The sequence below is a fragment of the Ambystoma mexicanum genome, chromosome 4q, assembly GCF_040938575.1.
Source record: "Ambystoma mexicanum isolate Mex_15411 chromosome 4q, UKY_AmexF1_1, whole genome shotgun sequence".
In the NCBI taxonomy this organism is placed as follows: Eukaryota; Metazoa; Chordata; class Amphibia; order Caudata; family Ambystomatidae; genus Ambystoma; species Ambystoma mexicanum.
This window is the reverse complement of record NC_090928.1, coordinates 93,746,095-93,766,965: the sequence shown is the minus strand read 5'-3', so window position 1 is coordinate 93,766,965 and position 20,871 is coordinate 93,746,095. Positions and strand designations below refer to the sequence as shown.

The 20,871-nt window shown below is 45.3% G+C and overlaps 1 protein-coding gene across 1 annotated transcript in view; it reads left to right on the top strand.

The window, feature by feature from the left end:
• SLC24A3 (solute carrier family 24 member 3) overlaps positions 1–20,871 on the top strand; it is a 1,254,778-nt gene that overhangs the window by 732,334 nt on the left and 501,573 nt on the right. Inside the window, exon 5 of the mRNA XM_069607530.1 lies at positions 12,989–13,073. Within this exon, the coding sequence (XP_069463631.1) occupies positions 12,989–13,073 (85 nt within the window). The remainder of the gene's footprint in view (positions 1–12,988; positions 13,074–20,871) is intronic.

The following is a 20,871-nucleotide window of genomic DNA, read 5'->3' as shown; positions in this document are numbered from 1 at the left end:
CCACCAGGATTTATTTTGGTGGAGGCAAGACACCAATATTATGGCAGGCAGAACATTCAGACAACCCCTACCGGTTTATACCATCATGACAGACTCCTCTCTGGACGGGTGGGAAGCCACTCTGGGCAACCAAAGTGTACGCGGTCTCTGAACAAATGAGGACCAGAAGAGTCACATCAATGTTCTCGCATTGACTGCCATTCGGCTGCCTTTCAGGGCCTTCCTAACGGTGATCAAGAACAGACGGTCTGTATTCAGACGGACAGCACCACTTGCATGTACTATCTCAACAAACAAGGGCACCTGATTGCCTCCCCTGTGCAGGCTCACCATTGAGGTATGAGAATGTGCTATAGCCCACAACAAATGGCTTTCTATAATCCACCTTCTTGGGGAGTCCAACCAAGATGCGGATAGAGTCAGCAGATTTGGTGTCGACAACTGCGAGTGGCAGTTGAACGGGCAGGTCTTGAAGGAGATCTTCAGCAAATGGGGCCAGCCCCAGATAGAACTATTCACCACGGAGCAGATCCGGCGATGCCAACAGTTTGCCTCCTGGCTGGGACAGGGCAGAGGCTCTCTGGGGGATGCCTTGCAACTTCAATGGAACAGGATTGTTGCTTACGCATGGCCTCTGACACCACTGATCCACACGTTCATCTGCAAGATCAGAGAAGCTCGTCAATTATGACTAATCCTGATAGGGCTGCAGTGGTCAACCACACCATGATTTTCGGACCTCTCATGACTCTCGGCGTAGACCCCAGTGCTTCTTCCAGTGGGGAGAACGCTGCTCCTCTCCCTTTTTCAGTTAAAAAAAAAAATTAAAATATATATATATATATATTGATCAAGCACTCAGTTGAGTGTGAAACGCGTTGTGTGTGGGTCGCGCTTACGAGCGTCCTGCCTCTGTATTTTCTACTGCCTTCCAGCCTTATTTTTTATTGATGTCTTTTTTTTTTGTATGACACATTAAATAACTTTCAGACCTACATTTTGCTGTGAGCTGTGCTTCTTTTTTCCATGACCATGGCCTTTTAATCGGCCGCGTAGAGTGCGGTTCATTTTTCCTCTTTCTCCTTTCTATATATATATATATATTTCTCCAGCATTGGATCTTTCATGGATTCACATGCTTTGAATATTCCCCGTCGTCAGGCTGGGAATCCCCGGTACATTATATAGACCCTTTCCCGTAGGAAAACTTTTTCGACGCTTATGCGTCCTATCCACCTCGTTTTGTATCATGCGTGCCCGTGCCGTCTGGACGTCATGATATAAATACAGGCCCCGTCCCCGCGCTCCCTCAGATTTCAACCGTCTTTCAAAGTAGTGGGATCCTCGTGTTTACTACTAGTGAAAACTAGGTTGTTTTGTCTGTTTCGCTTCGGCGAAGTTCAAATTCTGGAGAATTATGTCTGGAAAGGCGTTATTTCGCCCGTGTGCAACCTGTGGCCTCAAAAAGGTTTAGGAAGGAGACGGCCACATGGATTGTATCTACTGTCTCCACCCGCACCACACGGCGGATACATGTGAGATATGCCAGGGTTTCTCCCAAAAAACCCTTAAGGACCGTAAAAGAAGGCTGGTCGACTGGCTTAATGACGGAGCGGGTGCCTACCCGGCTTCGGAAGTTGGCTCCACGGCCTCCAGGAGCAAGTCGGAGCCTCCATCGAAGAAGGTACGACCAGCAGAAATTCGCGCTGAGGACAAGCATAAGGGGAAACATGCTGGATCCTCCTCATCACATAAAAAGCCCTCCTCCTCCTCATCATCTAAGACGGAGAGGCTAGCGCTGTCAAAATCCTCCTCAGGGGACCGTCCCAGGTCTTCCATGAGTCGAGAAGCTTCAGCCGGGAAGTCGGCATCGAAATCGACGACGAAGTCTAAGGGCTCGACGACGACGACTAGCTCGTCGACCTCGGTGTCATTGACGATGCCTATTACCGTTCAAGCAGCAGCGGTTGGGATTCCTTCGTCGACGGAGACTCAGTCTATGGCTTGGCTGCCTGAGGTCTATGACCCGATCCCCCCTGAGGTCTTACTGCAGCCAGACACGGCCTGCTCGGCGGAAGGGGAAGGTGACGTAGTTCTGCAGCCATCGGATTTAGGCTTACGGCCTTCCACGTCGACGACGACGGCGACGAGTGCGAGCGGGGGTATGGTACCCATATCATCCACGTTACTGACCCCCCAGACGGTTTTGTCTCTGGATGTGCTTAATACTCTTCAGAAGCTCCTGCAGCGGCTGGATACGCAGTTCCCTCAACCTGGGACGTCATCGTCACTTTTGTCCGTACCTTCCGTCGACGAGCAAACTTGTACGGCTCGCTCGACGACGAAACACCCATCGGCTCCCCAGGCGGTGAAAGATCGTCCTCGAACTCAGGAGGAGGGTGAGTTGTCGGAGTCCGACTCTATACTGGATGACTCCGGGTCAGACATCTCCCTGTCACCGTCGAGGGACCCAACATGGAATTCGGATGTAGAGTTAGAGTCTACGAGGAGCCAGACACAGCCATCTCCCCCTGATGATGTGGGAGCCTTCCATGCAATGATGGGAAAAGCTTGTTCCGAATTCGGCTTGATTCCTGAGGAGCAGAAGAAAGACTGTTTCCTTTTTGACCATATGGGTCAAAGGAGAAAATCGGTATTTGCCATCCCAATCCTTGACCACGTGTGGCAAGAAGGTCTCAAGACGATGCGCCATCCGTTCTCGGAGCCAGCCATAAAGGGACGGATCGAGAAAAAGTTTAAAGCTCCGGAGTCCACTCCGAAATGTCTAACATCACAGCCTCTGTCTGACTCAGGGTCCAGCAAAAATGTTCAACGCCACCTGAAAGCGAGGCTAGGAGGCAGGACGCCTTTGGAAAGAAGGTGCTCTCGGTCGGAGCGACGACAGTAAGAGCAGCCAATTCCTTAGCGATCGTGTCACGATATGATAGGGAAATGTGGCACAAACTAGCCCCTATCCTAGAACACCTGCCAGACGAACACCGGAAAGCAGCTATGTTACTGGTGCGGGATGGCGAAGAGGCCTCGAACCACGCTATCAATATCGCAGTTGACCTAGCAGAGTCTGGTTTCAAACAAATCAACCATGGGGTAGTGCTTCGTCGACAAGCGTGGCTCAAATGCACTACTTTCCGCCTGAAGTACAGTACAAAGTCCTGGACATGCCATGCGAAGGGGAACACCTGTTTGGCGAAAAGGTTGACGAAGCGCTGAAAGGGATGAAAGAAGACACGGATACTGCTAGGTCCCTCGGCGCCCTTCAAACGGGTAGAAATTTTCGCTCTTTTCGCCCCTTCAGGGGTGCTTCTGGAAACTCCCGCTTTGGAGCCTCGAGGGACCGTGGATTTAACAGGCCCTCGTACTCTTCACAAGGGTTTAGACGAGCGTCCCAGTCGGCACGTAGAAGCAGGGACTATCAAGCCTCCAGGCGGCGAGGCTCAGGTCCGTCGTCAACGAAGAACAAGCAAACCAGCAACCAATGACGGCCTTCGGAACGTCCTGGGGGGTCGAGTCTCTCATCACTTCGACCGATGGAAATGCATCACCACAGATCGATGGGTCCTAGACACGATTCGCATGGGTCATGCGCTGCAATTCAAAGACAAGCCTCCGCGTCTTCCTCCTTTATTCTCGACACAGCCCCACCTCCGAATCCTACGACAAGAGGCGGCGCTTATGTTGCGAAAAGGGGCGGTGGAAAGAGTTTCTGTGGCACAGGAAGGAAAAGGAGTTTATTCCAGGTTCTTTGTTGTCAAAAAGCCAAACGGCAAATGGAGGCCCATTCTCGACCTGAGGGTACTCAACAAGTGGCTAAAGAGCCTAAAATTCAAAATGCTAAAGCTCCAAGAGGTTATCAGGTCGGTGCAACCCATGGATTATCTATCATCACTAGACCTTCAAGATGCTTATTTGCACATCCCGATACGCCCACGACACAGGAGATATTTAAGATTCGTCGTCGGGAGAAAGCATTTTCAGTTCAAGGTCCTCCCGTTCGGGCTCAAGTCCTCCCCCAGGACGTTCACCAAGTGCTTGGCCCCTATAGCGACCCATTTAAGGAAGGATGGTCATCATGTCTATCCATATCTAGACGACTGGCTGGTCAGAGGTTCATCCAAGGAACAAACACGAGACAGTCTACGAGCCACAATGTCCATCTTACAGGAACTGGGCTTCGCAATAAACTTCGACAAGTCCTCCGTAGAGCCTTCGAGGACTTTGGTCTTTCTAGGAGCGGAGTTTCATACACACACAAGCCTGGTGAAACCATCCAGCGAAAGAATTCAGAAACTTCAAAACAAGGCGTCGGAATGGAGAGGCGGTACCAAGGTCTCAGTGCGCAAGTACATGTCCCTGCTAGGGACCATGTCGTCCTGCATTCCGTTAATAAACAACTGCCGTCTGTTTATGAGGCCTTGCCAGGAATTTCTAGCGGACCGTTGGGCGCAGAGCAGAGGTCGCTGGTCCGACAGACTGGTCGTCGACGAACAACTAGTTCAAGCACTCGGCTGGTGGAAAGTGTCTACTCATCTAACGAAAGGAATGCCTCTACTGGAACCAGAGTTCCAAAAGACGGTGGTGACGGATGCATCGCTGAGCGGATGGGGAGCTCATCTGGATACGTTACAGGTACAAGGCCAGTGGTCTTTGCAGGAGTCCTCCCTGCATATCAACCTGCTAGAACTGAGAGCAGTGCGATGGGCTCTGAAGTCTTTTCTTCCTCAACTGAAGGACTCGGTGGTGCGTGTCATGACAGACAACACCACTACGATGTTCTACTTGAGGAAACAAGGAGGGACACGTTCCAGGTCCCTATCGACGGAGGCACAGAAAATCTGGCATTGGGCCCTACAACACAACATGCAAATCTTAGCGTTCCACCTACCAGGAGTGAGAAACGTGGAAGCCGATGCCCTCAGCAGAGAAATGAATGAAGTCCACGAATGGGTGCTGAACGACCAACAACTTCAACAAGTATTCAAGGAATGGGGACACCCTTCCATAGACCTGTTTGCAACGAAGAACAAAAAATGCCATCAATACGCAAGCAGATGGCCTCAACAGGGCTCACTGGGGGATGCGTTCTCATTCCCATGGACGAACAAATTCCTGTACGCATTCCCTCCATTTCCCCTTGTCCGGAGGACGTTGCAATGGATCCTCAGGTACCCATGTCGGGTAATTCTGGTGCCCCCATACTGGGCCAGACAGGTGTGGTTTTCAGACCTACTACACTTAGCGGCGGCGGAACCAATGAGATTCCAGAAGACCCCCGACCTTCTGTCTCGACAGGAGGGTGTCGTTTGGCATCACGACCCGGACAGCCTCCAGTTGACGGCCTGGCTCCTGACTTCGCCGAATTTGGTCGGCTAACGATTCCGGAGAACTGTCGACGTATCCTGCAAGCGGCAAGAGCACCTTCCACAAACGCCTCATACGCGTACAAATGGAAAAGTTTCTGTCAATGGTGTGAGGATCAACCAGGTTTGGCCCCGCAGTCGATTAAGCCGGAACAGCTCCTTCCATACTTGCTGTTCTTAGCTCAAAAGGGCCTGTCGGTGTCGTCAATAAAAGTACACCTAGCAGCCATTTCCAGGTTTACTCGTCGACGGCACTCGGCACCATTGTTCAGTGACCGCCTGATTAAGCACTTCCTTAAAGGCCTCTTTCGGAGTTTCCCTCCAGAGAAGAAATTTCCGCCGGAGTGGAGCCTCAATCTGGTCTTAACGTCTCTTATGAAGCCTCCTTTTGAGCCAATGTCATCATCGTCTCTAAAGTTTCTGTCGTGGAAATTGGCCTTCCTGGTGGCCATCACTTCAGCCCGACGTATTTCAGAAGTTCAGGCTCTAATGGTAGACCCACCATACTTACGATTTTTCAAGACCAAGGTAGTCCTGGCCACTAACCCACAGTTCATACCAAAAGCTCCTTCGGTGTTCCATAAACACTCCTCTATTGTGTTACCTACGTTTTTTCCGGAGCCATGCTCGGGAGCGGAGCGCATACTACACACATTGGATGTAAAAAGGGCTCTCAAGTTTTATCTTCATCGTACGCAACCGTTCAGAGAAACGAGACAGCTCTTCGTGGCCTATGGTTTGGGTGCTAGAGGAAAAGCCATTTCAAAGCAAGGACTATCAAGATGGGTGTCATCTACCATTTCGTACTGCCATTCCAGGGCAGGGAAGCCTCTTCTACGACGGCCAAGAGCTCATTCAACTAGAGCAGCGGCATCGTCGACGGCACTGTGGGCCGGAGTCCCTCTAGGGGACATCTGCATGGCGGCTACCTGGGCGACTACACACACCTTTACCCGCCATTACTGCCTGTCGCAGCAACATGCCGAAGACACCCGGATGGGACAGGCGGTGCTTCGACACCTATTCCAATAAGGTAAGCCCCGGCTGCGGGGTTGCATCCTGTGGAATTTATGACTGTATGTGGTTCGTTTTTTCCTATGTTAACTATTACTGATGTATACATGATCATAGGGAACGGCCTTTGCGAAGAAAGTATATGGGTTTGCATGCACGCCTCCTCTTGGGGGTGGTACTGCTATGTAATCTATTCAAAGCATGTGAATCCATGAAAGATCCAATGCTGGAGAAGGGAATAGTTTCTTACCTGTAACTCCATTTCTCCAGCATTGGTATCTTTCATGGATTCACATGCACCCACCTGCCTCCCCTGATCATGCAAACCGGTTCCCCCACTACTTTGGGAGCCGAAATCTGAGGGAGCGCGGGGGCGGGGCCTGTATTTATATCATGACGTCCTGACGGCACGGGCACGCATGATACAAAACGAGGTGGATAGGACGCATAAGCGTCGAAAAAGTTTTCCTACGGGAAAGGGTCTATATAATGTACCGGGGATTCCCAGCCTGACGACGGGGAATATTCAAAGCATGTGAATCCATGAAAGATACCAATGCTGGAGAAATGGAGTTACAGGTAAGAAACTATTCCCATATAGATATATATAGATAGATATATATATATATAGTAATGTCTGTGTTACAATCTGACTACATTGCATTTGGCAAATGGTTAAGCGAGGCAACTCCAAACTGGCAAATTCTTGCTTTTCATACATACCAACTTTTCACAGTGGGCTCAAGGGTCACTTATGTGTTGCTCACATACCCAAGGCCTGCACTCCAAATTGTGCATAATTTGTATAGCTCCGCCCACCTCGCTAAAAGGACAAAATGCACTATAAACCCAGTTGCCATGTGAACCAGATATTCTTCTCCGAAGCCACGTTTCTTTCTCTTGTAACTGTAGCATAGGTTTTGACATTATGGTGGTGCTTTGCACCACCAAATGCGCCAACACCAAAAAAGCAGCTGGAAAATTCGAGGATATTATCAAATACTGGCAATGCTAGATGTTCCGTCAAATATTTTGTAGAATCTTATTCCTGGAATTAAGCTCCTGGATTGATCAAAACAATATAATACCATACAATCAAACTGGCTTGCGGGAACACTCTAGCACCCTTTACAATGTGCTAGCTTTTGCGATCATAGTTGAAACTGCTTGGAGTACAAGAAAACAACCAGTATATATGGCTTTTACAGATGTTAGTGCTGCATTCAAGACTGTTTTCAGAGATACACTGTTTAGTGCAAGCTCGCAGCGTGGAACACCCCTGCCGGCCTATTATCCATGATTAGCCATTTGCATACATACACATGGATCAAGGTATGATTAGACCATATGGGACGTGTCACCCAATGGATTCCCACTTATAAGGGAGTCAAGCAAGGTTGCATATTAGCTCCTACACTCTTTAACCTTTACTTGGCAGACCTCCAATCAGTTCTAACGACTCCCCCTTTCTACTTCTATCAATTATGTTCTCCTTGAACTAGATACAGAAAACATTAACTCAGTATTGACTATGAAGAGACTAATGATGCACTGGAAATGTATTAAGTCGGCTACTTGATCTTTACTATCAGTTCTGACTTGTGCCTTTGAACATATCAAGCCATTCTTAATTAACAGCTGTATTAATCATATTTACAGCACAGCGACTTTATAGTCAACACCGCTAACCACACATGCCTCACATCTTACTTACCATCGCTATAAAAGCTTAGTCAACACATTCTTGAAATCGTGTGATAGTGAGCAAGCAATTATCTATCTAGCGTCTAAAATAATTAGTAGACCTTTCATTGATTATATGTGGCACTGCATAGATCATCCTACACATTTGGATGCATATCCTACAAATCATGTGATTTGGAAGCACCTTAAACTAAAATTCAACTTCGCAGACTTGCTAGAAATAGTGGGAGCTATGTTAAAAATGTGCCCCTTCGTAGACTTTGAAGACTTTGCACAGAGGGCATCATTGAAACCATTAAACAACTTACTGCTGAATGACCCGGTCTCCTACCGGTATGCACTTCTTTTCTAGTGGCGCATAGCATTGATGCCGTTTATCTTTCCCCTACTATACTCTGGGGTTGTTTTATGTATGGAAATGACAATAACCTTATATTTTACCTCACTAAGGTTGGAGACTCTCTATTGGAGATCATAGATGAACTATATTAATAGATGTTATTTTCTCCTGCAAACTATTGATGCCATTTGTACAATTACAGACACATTTTCTGTTTGTTTTAAATGTAATGTATTTGTTTCCTCCTTTGTTCTTATTGGTCTTGTATAAAAAGTCTCCTTTGACTAATGTATACAAATAAAAAATAAAACAAGTTACATTTTTACTCATGGACAACAGGATTCACTTTGGTTTGATTAAATGACAATTCTTGACAATTCTGTATTTTTTTCCAAAATCCACAACAAGCATAGGTATCAGAGAAATGCTGCACAGGAAAATACGTTTGACATGTTTTGTGTTTACTATGTATTTTCCAGTCATAATGTGTGTGGAAATGTGGTGTGGTCGGTTTCTAGCATAGGTATGTAAGTGAAATACAAGTCATGGTACATTGCATCAAAATCTACAGGCTTGTTTTAAGGGAGCTGTGTTATCAATTTAGAACACACAGAATTGGGATTCCTCCTCACAATGTATCAAACCAAAATCTTGATTTTCGAAAAGGACAACTATACCACCAATTCCCTTAACTAATTGAGGGCTCTCCCACTTCGGCACCATGCCATTTGTCAGTGTGTATTGTTCATTTACAATTGCATCAGTTTCTTTGGGATGTAAATAGCCCAGCTAAACTCAATTTCATCCCATCATGTGTTTTTTTAAATGACTGTGCCTTCTCAGGTTTTAGCTTATGAATTCACCATCAGGCTCTGGATTTTGACCTCCAGTTCACGGCCCCAGTTGTGGACTCTACCATGGGGTTGATTTTAGTTGGTTATTATTTTAGAAAACCTTCAGTGCTGTGCAGAAATACGAATTGTTCTACGCTGAATTCGATCTCACTTGGCTCTGAATATAGTGAGAAGCAATGCACATTTCACACTACAATGCTAAAACATTTTATTTGGAATCAGTTGCCTTCAATCACTTCCTCTCCCAGTTTCACTCACTCCACTGGCATGGCAGAGAAATGGCTCTGGAGGGCATATATCTAATTACATTGGGGCTTTTTATGTTCACTTTTAGAAAATTATGTTAAGGTACAGAGCCAGGATGGACCCTCTAAAACTTCAAGTAATCTCGACACTCTGTTGACCCTCTTTGCTCTCTGCCACCTCTTAGAATCAAGCAGACTCAGGTAAAATCTTGTTCCTCTTGGACGCAGGCCTTGCAAATTCTAAAAAATCTAATGGGACCTGCAGGGTGAATTCTTTAGTTTACATATTCAGAGAAATTGGCCTGCCCAATCGTGATAGGTGGCAAACTGTTTAACAGAGCTTGCTGTAAAATGGTGCAAGTCACCATAAGCACCCTTTATATTTGGTACATTGCAGCCACCTAAAGCTCAGCCTTGAACACTGAGACCTTTATTCACCGTGTTTTCAGTGGATTTAAAATAAAGGTTTTAAACATCGCAATATTCGTCAGCAAGATTGAGCACCATGCAAATGGTACTTGGCCTCAATAAAATCTATTCCCCAATGCTAGTGTGCTAGTACATTGTCTCTTCCATCTCAAGATGTCAACCCACTCCAGAACTCATTCATTTGGACAGGCGTTACCCTTTCTGCAGTCTTCAGAATCCTCCCACAGCTGTTTCGCTACTGCCTTTGGATTTCTATTTATATAGGATCTCTTTTTCACACACTATGTTGAACCCGGATGCCCTTTAAGATGTGCTAACATTCTATAGGAAGGATGGGGATGCAGAAGTTACTCAGACATCAATAATAAACCGGACTCAGGAAGTTGGCAAATCGTTAGCTGTTTTAATAACAATTATCTGAAACAGGGAAGACAACGGATGTCTGACAGTATCGCTCTCAATGATTTACAAAAAAAATGCTTACATAGTGAAAACTTATCATCTCTGACATCATACTATGTGGCAAAATAAGAAAATCTATATGGCATTGTGACAGGGCAATGGGGAACATGTAGGTATACTTTCTATGGGATATGGGAATGTGATTGGGTCTCTACTGTCAGGTGGGCAACTCTGCCCAACCCTAGTGCAAGTCATTGTCAGAGTCACACATTACATGAGGTTTCATTGGGTGTTAAACTATAGGGCTTTTTGATACGTGGGCCTCTACAATTGGTTGGCACGCTTGTTCCCTTCTGGAATATTCCACTCGCTAGCAGCCCACAAGCTGGTACACAAGAGCTGGAGGGTTGGACTTGACAATACCTCCCCACCCAATTAGCCCATCATTCATCATCACTCAAGCTGTCTGCCACAAGAATAGTCTTTGCACTTGGCCTTGCAAGCATAACTGCTCCTGGGAATGTAAGGGGGTATGAGCATGCCCTTATCTTCAGGTCTTGGCGTAGTATGCCCAAGTCTATTTCCATTGAGACCATGTGACTGGAGACCACGTTTTGAGCTCCTTCTTCGTATTTAATACTATTAAAGTGAATAAAACTTGACACTCATTGTCTTTTCTTTGCACCTTAACAGGAGCTTGCCTTGCCTCTCATGTTCATTGTATCTTTCCATGATAGATAAACAGATTATTGGCTGCCTCAACCCTTGACACTGGGCCAGACAAGCCCTCTCGATTGTTCCTCCATCACCAGCTGTTCTTTATTCTAATGCACCACACTTTCAGCCCTTCTGCTCATAGGATTCCAGTTTGCTCAAATACGATGTGGAACATCCAGATTCTATTCACTTATCTATATATTGGTGGCACCACCTGCAGTCTATTCACTATGTATAGCCAGCCTTTATGAATACCTAGTCTACTTGCGTTGCTGCATCTGTACAATTATGAAACATTTTGCTTTTTCTTCCGTGCTCTTTACACGTGCAATCTTCATTCCACACGTAAAAGTTCACTTGATTCTTTACTTTGTCATCAGATTCTATATGGTCCCTTCACCTTCTCTCTTAGCATCTCTTCTTGGCGTGTCACCTTGCTTCTTGTGATGTCACCAGTCTCCTCTTCCATCCGTCAGTAAAAATGCTCTTTAGGGATCTTTCCCAAGAGGCAGTCAGTTCTCTGCTTATACATACAGAATGGGTTTCTCAATGGTTACCTTTCCTCGAAGGCTCTTTGTGTTATGGACATCATTACAAGTTTCATGCTTCTCACCTTTTCTGGTTCCCAACATAAAGGCAAGATAGGGCCGGGACTTCCGGTAGAAGCCTTTGGCTCCTCCTCTACAAAAGTTAAGCTCAGAAAATTAGATCAGAGGAATCTGATTTATAAACAAAGTATCAAAAGGAATTTTATTAAACCTGATACATTATTTAGATAAAAAATTGATCATGATTTAATCAGCACTAAACAAGTTATTCACATTGCAGGGGAATTGACTATTAAGAACATTTCATACAATTGACAATAAATCATACACTCATTCGTCCACAGACAGCCACCATACATACAACAATCTATAAAAGTACTGCCCAAATATTTATGTGGTAGAACAAACATCAGTGACATTATTATTTTTGGAAAAGTGCATTCAATGTACAAAACCAATACAATTATATTCTATGTGGTCTACTCCTGGAGTGGGTCAAGAAGATGTATAACATGATCACATCCCCAATTTATCCACCGGTTTCGATGTATGAAGATCACTTAGAACGTCTTTGCCAGGAAAATACAGTTAGACGTATGGCTGGACATCGAGGTTACAACTTTCCATGTTGGTTGAAGCTTGCAAGGCATAGGCGGACCCAAAACAGGAATAGCAATTTCACACTGTGGGTTCAGCAATTGTTTCCCCAAAACAAGACAGAAATTCTATATTATGGCAACTCCTGCACCGTCCGTGCACGCAAAAATTGCAGTGTGCAAACCTCTACAGCAGTCATCGTGTATCGCACGTGCAGTGGGAGTAATATAGTTTTGGATATCGCAACCACTCTCAGGGTATGCCCCCATGCACTAACATTTTTTGATGAGGGGGAAATGTACCTGCACAAAAGCTTTTTATAGCCAGATTTACCTTTATTAATCCCGTCACTTTCAAAATTCAGTGTTTTTCCTGGCTTGCATGTACACTTCGGACAAGTAAATGAGGACAAACCTGTGTGGCCGCCTATGTCTTTTTTATTTTTCAACAGGCTACACTCGCTATGTATATTTTGGGAAAATGTTGCACTGTAAATTGAACATGTTACTTAAATGTAATATTCCCTAAAGCAATTGTATTTAATAGCTTGAAATTGACATTATGTCTTCAACAAAGACAGTATGGACTCTAGATGAACCCGAAATGTATCACAGTGGTATTTAAATGGTGCTTGCTTTTTTCTATACTGGGACTAGTTTATCATTAACTCACCAGTGCAATGAAGAGAATGTTTGCAACACAATTGTGTCTCTGATGGCGCATGTGATAGCTGACTGTTTTTATCTTGGTGTCTCCGCAGCGCCTGCAACTCAGTGAAGATGTCGCTGGTGCAACCTTCATGGCAGCTGGAAGTTCTGCCCCTGAGTTGTTCACGTCAGTTATAGGTAATTAACCATTTGCTTCCTCATGCATCCCCTGCCGTACATTTGAATTGCACTAACTTACAGGTTCCAAATGCTAATGCATGAATTGCAAACACCATGCTTTGAAAGAATGTATGTTGGCAAATAAGGGTGGTATTTTAATTGTGGGGGAGCATGATGTGGCTGGTAATAGAAAACAGGCAGACAGAAGCTCTCCACCAGTTTCTGACTGTTGATAGATTATGAATGGATTTTCTAGACGGAGTGAGGGTGTGGATGATAGAATCCACTCTGCAGGTGTGCACACTCCATGAAGGAAAGTTGCCACCATATTCGCCCACATCTGTTTTGATGAGGGAAGAGATTCTGGACTCCCCATGGATTCCCAAATGCCTGTTAAAAGCCGGAGCTATACACAGGAATTAATTGTAATTCCACCTGAAATGCACATACATCCCACAGAAAGGACCACATTCGAGACCGTGTGTGCCACTCTCTCTGTGGGATTTTAATGATTTACTGGTTTGGCAAACAAAAGCACAGGATCTCACGACCACCCAGTTGCCTGAGCTTTTTGTCCACACCGACCAGTAAACTTTGAGACTCCTACAGAGATGGTCGCAGATGCAGCCTCAGGAATAGTCCGTTGTATGGGATTAACACCCCCCTAAAATAGCATCTAAGTAAGCTAACTGCCTGTGCAACTACTTCATATTCCTCATATTGGAGAAAATGAAGACATCTTAGAAATGTATCTTCCACCGATGAATGGACCAATCAAAAACAGGTTTGAAATGGTTCCTAGTGATAGCCTCGACATCCAAATCATCGAATGCAAAATCCTTGAAAAAAAATGCATCGAAAAAATTCATTTTTTAATGGGGTCCTCCCCAACCCCCATTTTTTTACCCCTTGAAACCCATTAAATAAAAAAAAAAAACATTTACCTACAAAAAAATGCATTTTTCCAATGCATTTTTTTTCGAGGCTTTCGCGTTCGATGCTTTATATTTGAGGGAATCACTGGATACCTTTGAAACAAAACTAAGCATAAATATAAAAGGGAAGACTGAGGCCACTGGATCGGCATCATAAATTGTGTGAGCTGGAGAGTTGCAAAGGTTCTCCGGAGTGACACCCATATTGGCACTTTCGCTTTGAAACAACAGACAGTTTTCCACCACTGCGGTTTCTGAACTTTGCCAATTTCACTACAATATTTTTGAGTGCTGGCCGAGATGACGCAGAAGCAGGACAGTTTCGAGGCAATATGCATCCACGGCAAATTATTAACATGCACCCCCACAACTTGAACCCAGCTTTCTCAAATGCCACAAACTTGCCCCTACGTGCAATCTCCCCCCTGCGGTATACCCAACATCAGTGTGCCCCTCTTGCCTCAGACATATCATAGCAGAAGGGACAGCTTCCACAGCTATGGTCCCAATGGCCTGGGGTTGGTAAAACCAATTGTCCATGCTAGGTCCCCACCCAGTTGAAGGTCTTGCCCCAGCCAGATCCACCTCTAACACTGCAGTATATAATTCACACCACCCATACATCTCAATCTTTTTGAGCTACTCAAGGGGATGAAATCAGATTTAGCATAGAAAGGCAGTTGAAATCTACGGATGGTATTTGCCCAGTTGGCTCCATGGTGGGTGAAACGCACAAAAGCCATGTGAGTTGTGAGTTATGCCTCACCATACTGTTAGGAAAGGATGATACCTTGCATGTGATGATGCCGTGAGTGAGACATTGCACATATCAGCCTGTGATGCACATCGCACAAATGATCAACATTATGTACAAAAATAGTGCAGACCTTAAAACTGTGTATGAAAAAGTTTTTTTTGGAGTGCAGGATGGTGGGCTAGAAAGTGGCCTTACATTTTTGAGTTGTTAGCCAGCCACATGACGATTGCAACATGTTTTCGGGAACTGCTGTTAACCAACCCAAATACCAATACCAGTAATTGCCAGATAGGGCTGAGTTCTGACACTTACCTGGGCAACCACCACCAAGTGGCTTGTGGGATGTTTTTACCCATGCATACAAGCCCTACCATAAAACTGTGCAGTACTGGCATGGAAAACTTCATGATGGCTAGAACTCCCCAGAGAGTGCACAGGGAAAACATGAAGAATAGGCTGCCACCCATTTTTGCCTATGTTGTGAGCACAGGAGGGCACTGCCTAAAACCACCATTGGGCTACACACACAGTAGCCTGAAACCATTGGGAATGGCAATGCTGATTGCCAAAAAAGCAAATCAGAACTGTGGGGAATTCATTTTCTTAATCCCAAAAATGGTTGCATTACCAGTACTCACCACTATCAGAAAGCCGGCGTTTTAAAACCATCAGACTTTTGTGTAAAACTGCACAAATGAAACAAAACCAGACCAAGGAAAGACTTGCTAAGAGGTGGAAGAATGTAAAACCATATTTTGAAATGACTTGAAGGAAGTAAATATTTAATGTATCGGTACCAATTGTCAGTTTGATTTGAATGTAGAAAACTGGGAACAAAAAGTGGCATTTAGCTGAAACCTGGCTTAGTGAAACTGGATTCTGCCTGACAACTACCCCCGACAGGAGAAACCTGTTCAGCCACTCTTCCCAGGCCTAGCTGCATCCTGCTGCCCCTTGCCAAAAGGAGTTGTCACTTCTCTGATTAGATTAGGGGTGGAGCACCTGGGAACTGGAAGGAACAGAACAATGCAACTCCCTTGACTCAGGCAAATGTTATATTGGGGGCGTCGTAAAGTGGCTTCCTCTTAGGGGAAACTGGGAGGGGCAGTGCCTCTGCTAGCAGCTGAGCTTGGGGGAAGTGGATAAACCAGTTATTCCACCCTGTGATGTGGGAAGCCACACCCCTTTTTGACCAGGGCATAATTTTAAAAAGATAGATAACTCATAGTGCGGACTTGTCAGAATTATATAAGTAATATCATTATTTTTGTGATTTTTCTGTGAACATTTTGAGAGGCGTTAGGACCCTGTGGTGTATTCTGGGGGGGTTGCTAGTGGAATATAGGGTCTCACTCCAAATGTCTGCATGTTAAAAATCTGACACTTCATCAATTAATGTCCATACTCCTTGCGCACATGTGTGCAATTTTGGGTAAATGTCCGATATTGCAAAACCAGTTAAAAAGCGCAAAATGTTGTCATTTTTTAATGCAAGCCCCCAGGAACATCAGAGACGGACAAGCATGGAGCATAAGGAATATATAATGGGTACACGTAATTTCAACAAATTGTATATCTGGGAAGGATGTATTTGAATCAAATATAGATTTGTGGGCAAACTGACCAGGGGAGGATCCTCTGACCCATAAACAGACTTCATCATGCTGACAATCCATTTTCTTCCCCCAATCATGGGAGAGGGGAGCATTGGGCCAATGACAAGTAGAGAGGGGCAGGCTTAGCTAGGCCCAGGCACACACCCATTTTCAAAACACATAAAAAGAGACTGCTGGGACAGGTAGAGACATTCAATTCCATTTGCTGCGGAGCATGCTGACCGACGACTTCACATCCAAAGATCCAGACTACAAATGCATCAATCTCCAAAGACCATATTGTGAGTACCTAGCAGAACTGTGCAGAACCAATCTCTTAGTTAAAATAATCTAATCCAAGCTATTTTAACCTAAGTAGAACTGCCTCCTAGAAATCGTATCATCTGTCATTTTTAAAGCTGCACAACTGTCACCTGTCAATTCTGCAGCTGCAAGCTGTCACCTGTCATTTTGAGTTTACTTTAAATCCGAAAAACTACCTGTATTTAATCGTCCGTATCTCTGGAACCGTTTGGGCTAGGAACGAAATCTAAGATCTAAGAATCTAAGCTTTCCAACGAACCTAGAACCGACTTGCTACTCCTTATACTTTTGCCGTAATCGCGATTCACGCACTCGCGAATTTTGCCGCGATTTGGCCTGATTTCTTTACCTGTAAAAAGATAGCAGCTTTTTGCTTTCCTTTGCTAAAAATTTGTTTGCCTCTTAATAACCATCCCTGAATCATTGCTAATGTGAGCCTGAGCTCATCCCAAGTATCTCTCACTCACCCTGAACCTCCTAAAGGGAATTAAAAGCATTTTCAGCATATTTCTCACTTCACTGCCACCACATTCAAAGCACTTGGGCCTGTGTTTTAAAACTCATACCTGTTTTCTCTAAGCTTGCTGGCGTGAAAATTGAATTTTGTATTGTATTTGATTGCATTCCTGAGAACTGTGTGTGTTACTTCCATCTCCTTGCATTGCATATAAGGGGGGGGGGTGAATTGCCACCAGGGGAAAAGTGAACATATGATATCTTGTGAAACCATATCAGTTAGTTTCTGTACTGCATTTTCATTCAACATTGCATCCATTTGAAACCATAAAAGTATTTTTGCTACTTTATCCATCCTATACTAACTCCTCATTGATTGTAAAGAAGTGTGCTAGTGCCAGATTACCCATTGTTGATCAACATCATATGTCTAAGTATACTATCAGATATTAATTTATTATAAAGTGTGATATATATATATATATTGTTTAAATCCTCAAATAAACCTTTTAATTTGCAAAATAAACCTACTTCTTCGCTCAGTGGGGTCAGGGGGATTCTAAGATGGGGGTGTTATACAAGGGTGGTCATCCAGAGTACTGAACTAGACATAACAATACATTATTTAGGGTTTTCCTCAGCATCCCAGGCTAGGCATTGACTTGGCTGTAGTGTTGATTGAATATCGCTTACAAGGTAACACACAGCTTGTCCAGGCAGAGGGCCAGTTTGGTAAGCAGTAGGAGGCTCCCAAGATCCAGGGAGAGATGAGCGCATTCCTTCCTTCGTCTTGTTCCCCTTTTCTGTGTGTGCAGCGCAACCTTTCCTGATCCCCTTCTGCTGCATGTTCCTACTTTCGGCCACCATTCTCTCCCTCTTACATCATTCTTTTTTTTAAATTCCAATCTGTATTCCTTTTGTTTGTTGTTCAATCGCCTGCTTTCTTTTGACCTTTTACCCCCTTTTACCCCCTTTCATTTACTGTTTTTTTCTCATTTGACACTTGATTTGCTCTCTTCCTCGTTAATTGCCTTGTTAATTGTCTTTGTTCTCTATGCACTGTTCACTTTCTTCCTTTCCCCTACCATTTTTTTCATTCTGGCGTTCCTATCCATTTCCTTTCTGCATTTTCTCCTTTCATTCTTGTGTTCATGTTCTTTATCCTTTTCTATGCACAAACCCCATCCATGATCTTTCTCCCCCTCATGTTCTCACGAAGCCTGTCCATCACCTCAAGGTCCCCTCTCACTCACCCTGCCTTTCACTTTAGTTTTACTTGGATTCAGCTTTTATTGTCAGGCGTTTCGGCAGCCACTCAGCCCTGGCAATCCCCTCCCTGGGTCCCAACTTGTCTATGGCTGGCGGCGCCCTGCGAAAGTTAGAGCCATTTAGGATGATAAAGAGGTGCTACGCGTTTGTGGGAGGGGGCGCACTGCAGGGAGAATCAGGCTTCTGTCTTTTGTGCGTGGTAAGTGCGTCGCTGACACAGACGTGAATCCAATGAAGCGGTCAGTCTCTCGCTATCTGTTCCTGATGCGGGGAGACCGATACACACCTTGCCCTGAAGCGCCCCACTCTGAGCTCCCGGCCGCCGCCCCTTTCGCCTGCCCCTAGAAACGGGTCTGCGTAGAAGTTAGCAAAGCCAAAAAGGTGGCCTGCACCTATTTTGAGGCACATAGCACCAAGATCTGTTTTTGCCATTCCATAGATAAGGAGAGAGTTGTACCGAGAGGTGGACAGGCATATAGTGAGGGACTAGAGGGGCACATTAGTAAGTGTACAGAACAATTGAACAAGAGATGGGCACACATCCACAGGTATACTTGCTTATCAATAGCTATACCATTATCACGGGAGAAGATGCGTGGCTGCATTACAATAAATGGCACTACTACTGCTAAAACATTGCGTGCATTTGCAAACCCCAACGACTTTTGCACATTGGCAAACAGTATTAGCTCCAGTGCAAATTCAGACATGTTTCTGTTCTGCATATGCAAAATGCTTTTGAGCATGTACAAAGTGCACTTGCACATATTGCTGGGGGCAGGGCGGCTGTGGGGGCAATAGCCCTGCTCTTTTGGTTGTGGCCCCAGATAGAATCTCAGGGGCTACAACCAAAAGGCCAGCTAGCCCAAAGTCCCAATAGATCCGGCATTAGCATAGCCCCAGATCTTGTCCAGACCTAGCAACACTCCTGATTTCCACTGTAACAAGCACTGGTTGCCGGACACTTTAACACACTACATGTGGAACCAAGAAGAAGATGTGGCACAAAAATATGGAGGTCTAAACGCAATGGGCCTCATCACGAGTCTGGCGGTAACCCTTAAATGCGGCGGTAGAGCTATTACCGCCGCATTTAAGGGTCTGCCAGATCATGGCCTTGGCGGATTTCCCCCCAGCTCTGAGCTGGCGGCGGAGATAGCGCGAAATTTCCCCATTGGGCCCAATGGGGAATGAGGAATTCCCGAATGGGCCCAATGGCGAATGGGCACTAACCGTTCTGCCAAACCCGTGATCCGGCGCTTATAGCGCCGGGGGGGTTGGCGGTAGGGCTAATAGCCCCAGCGGTAATACCGCAAGCGTTACCGCCCAACTCGTGATGAGGCCCAATGTGTTTGTTCGACATACATGGGCTGAATGTGGTCTGAACACAGATAGCATGCATTGTGGTTTCACCAGAGGAGTCTGTTCCCTAAAACCAACAAGCAATGACAAAGCCAATAGTTTTGACTGTTGTATTGACACATTGCATTCTAGGACATGGAGCATGCAAAGTGTTGTTTCCCTAAAAGCTAGGAGTGACAGATTGTTTCAAACGTAAAGTGGGCGGAACCTTAGAGAAACTGAGAACTGCCTTGGTATTAAGGGCATTAAATGAAGGCGGAGTAAATCACATTTAGTACATGGCGTGATAAAAAGTTGACCTGATATTGATTATTATTGATGAGACAGTTATGGTAAAGCATGCATATTTTTTTGGGGGGCAACTGAAATAATTGAGAAAACAGCAGGAAGGGGTGGCACACGTAATGCGTCTATATTGAGTTCCCCATAGCCTGTATACAGCAGCCTAATGAGCAGCGGTTAAGTGCAATGTTTTACAGCTCGGCAAGGAAGGGGAGGGGAATTATGGTACAGTCTGGGCACTGGTGACCTCCAGAGAGCTTTCAGCAGTTGTGGCTCTTTCCAGAAGGACACGTGCACATCACCGCGAGGTGTGACCGATCCAGCTTATTTGTCCTTCAATGCCTGGACAGCTTCATAAATTGGAGAATTGTAATGTCAATGGTCTTGTATAGTGCCTATCTGCCATGGTTGGTGGCCTCACTGTGCTTGGCTCTGCAAGTAAAGGGCGGGATGGGGTTCAATAGTGGGACATTTGGAAACGCAGATGCAAAACCTCGGGTGTTGATGGGTGCAGGTCAGATATATGCGGTTCCCGTTTGCCAATCTGCTTTTTATGGGTTTTCTGAAGAAACCTGGAAAAAATGTAATCCAAAGGGAAGGGCCCAAGACACAGAGCATCAAAAGGACAGACCCTCCTGCTGGCAGGATCACAGGAAGCATTTTCTCAATGGCTGTCTATGCCAAAGCACAGTTTACCCATTTCAACATTAGAAAGCTCTTGTAGGTGATGCCATGGCAAATGTAAGCAAAGAAAGGGGCCAGTAATGATGTCCCTGTAATATAAACGGAAGGTCATGATGATGGGTGGCCTATACCGCTGATCCCTTAGTCCATTC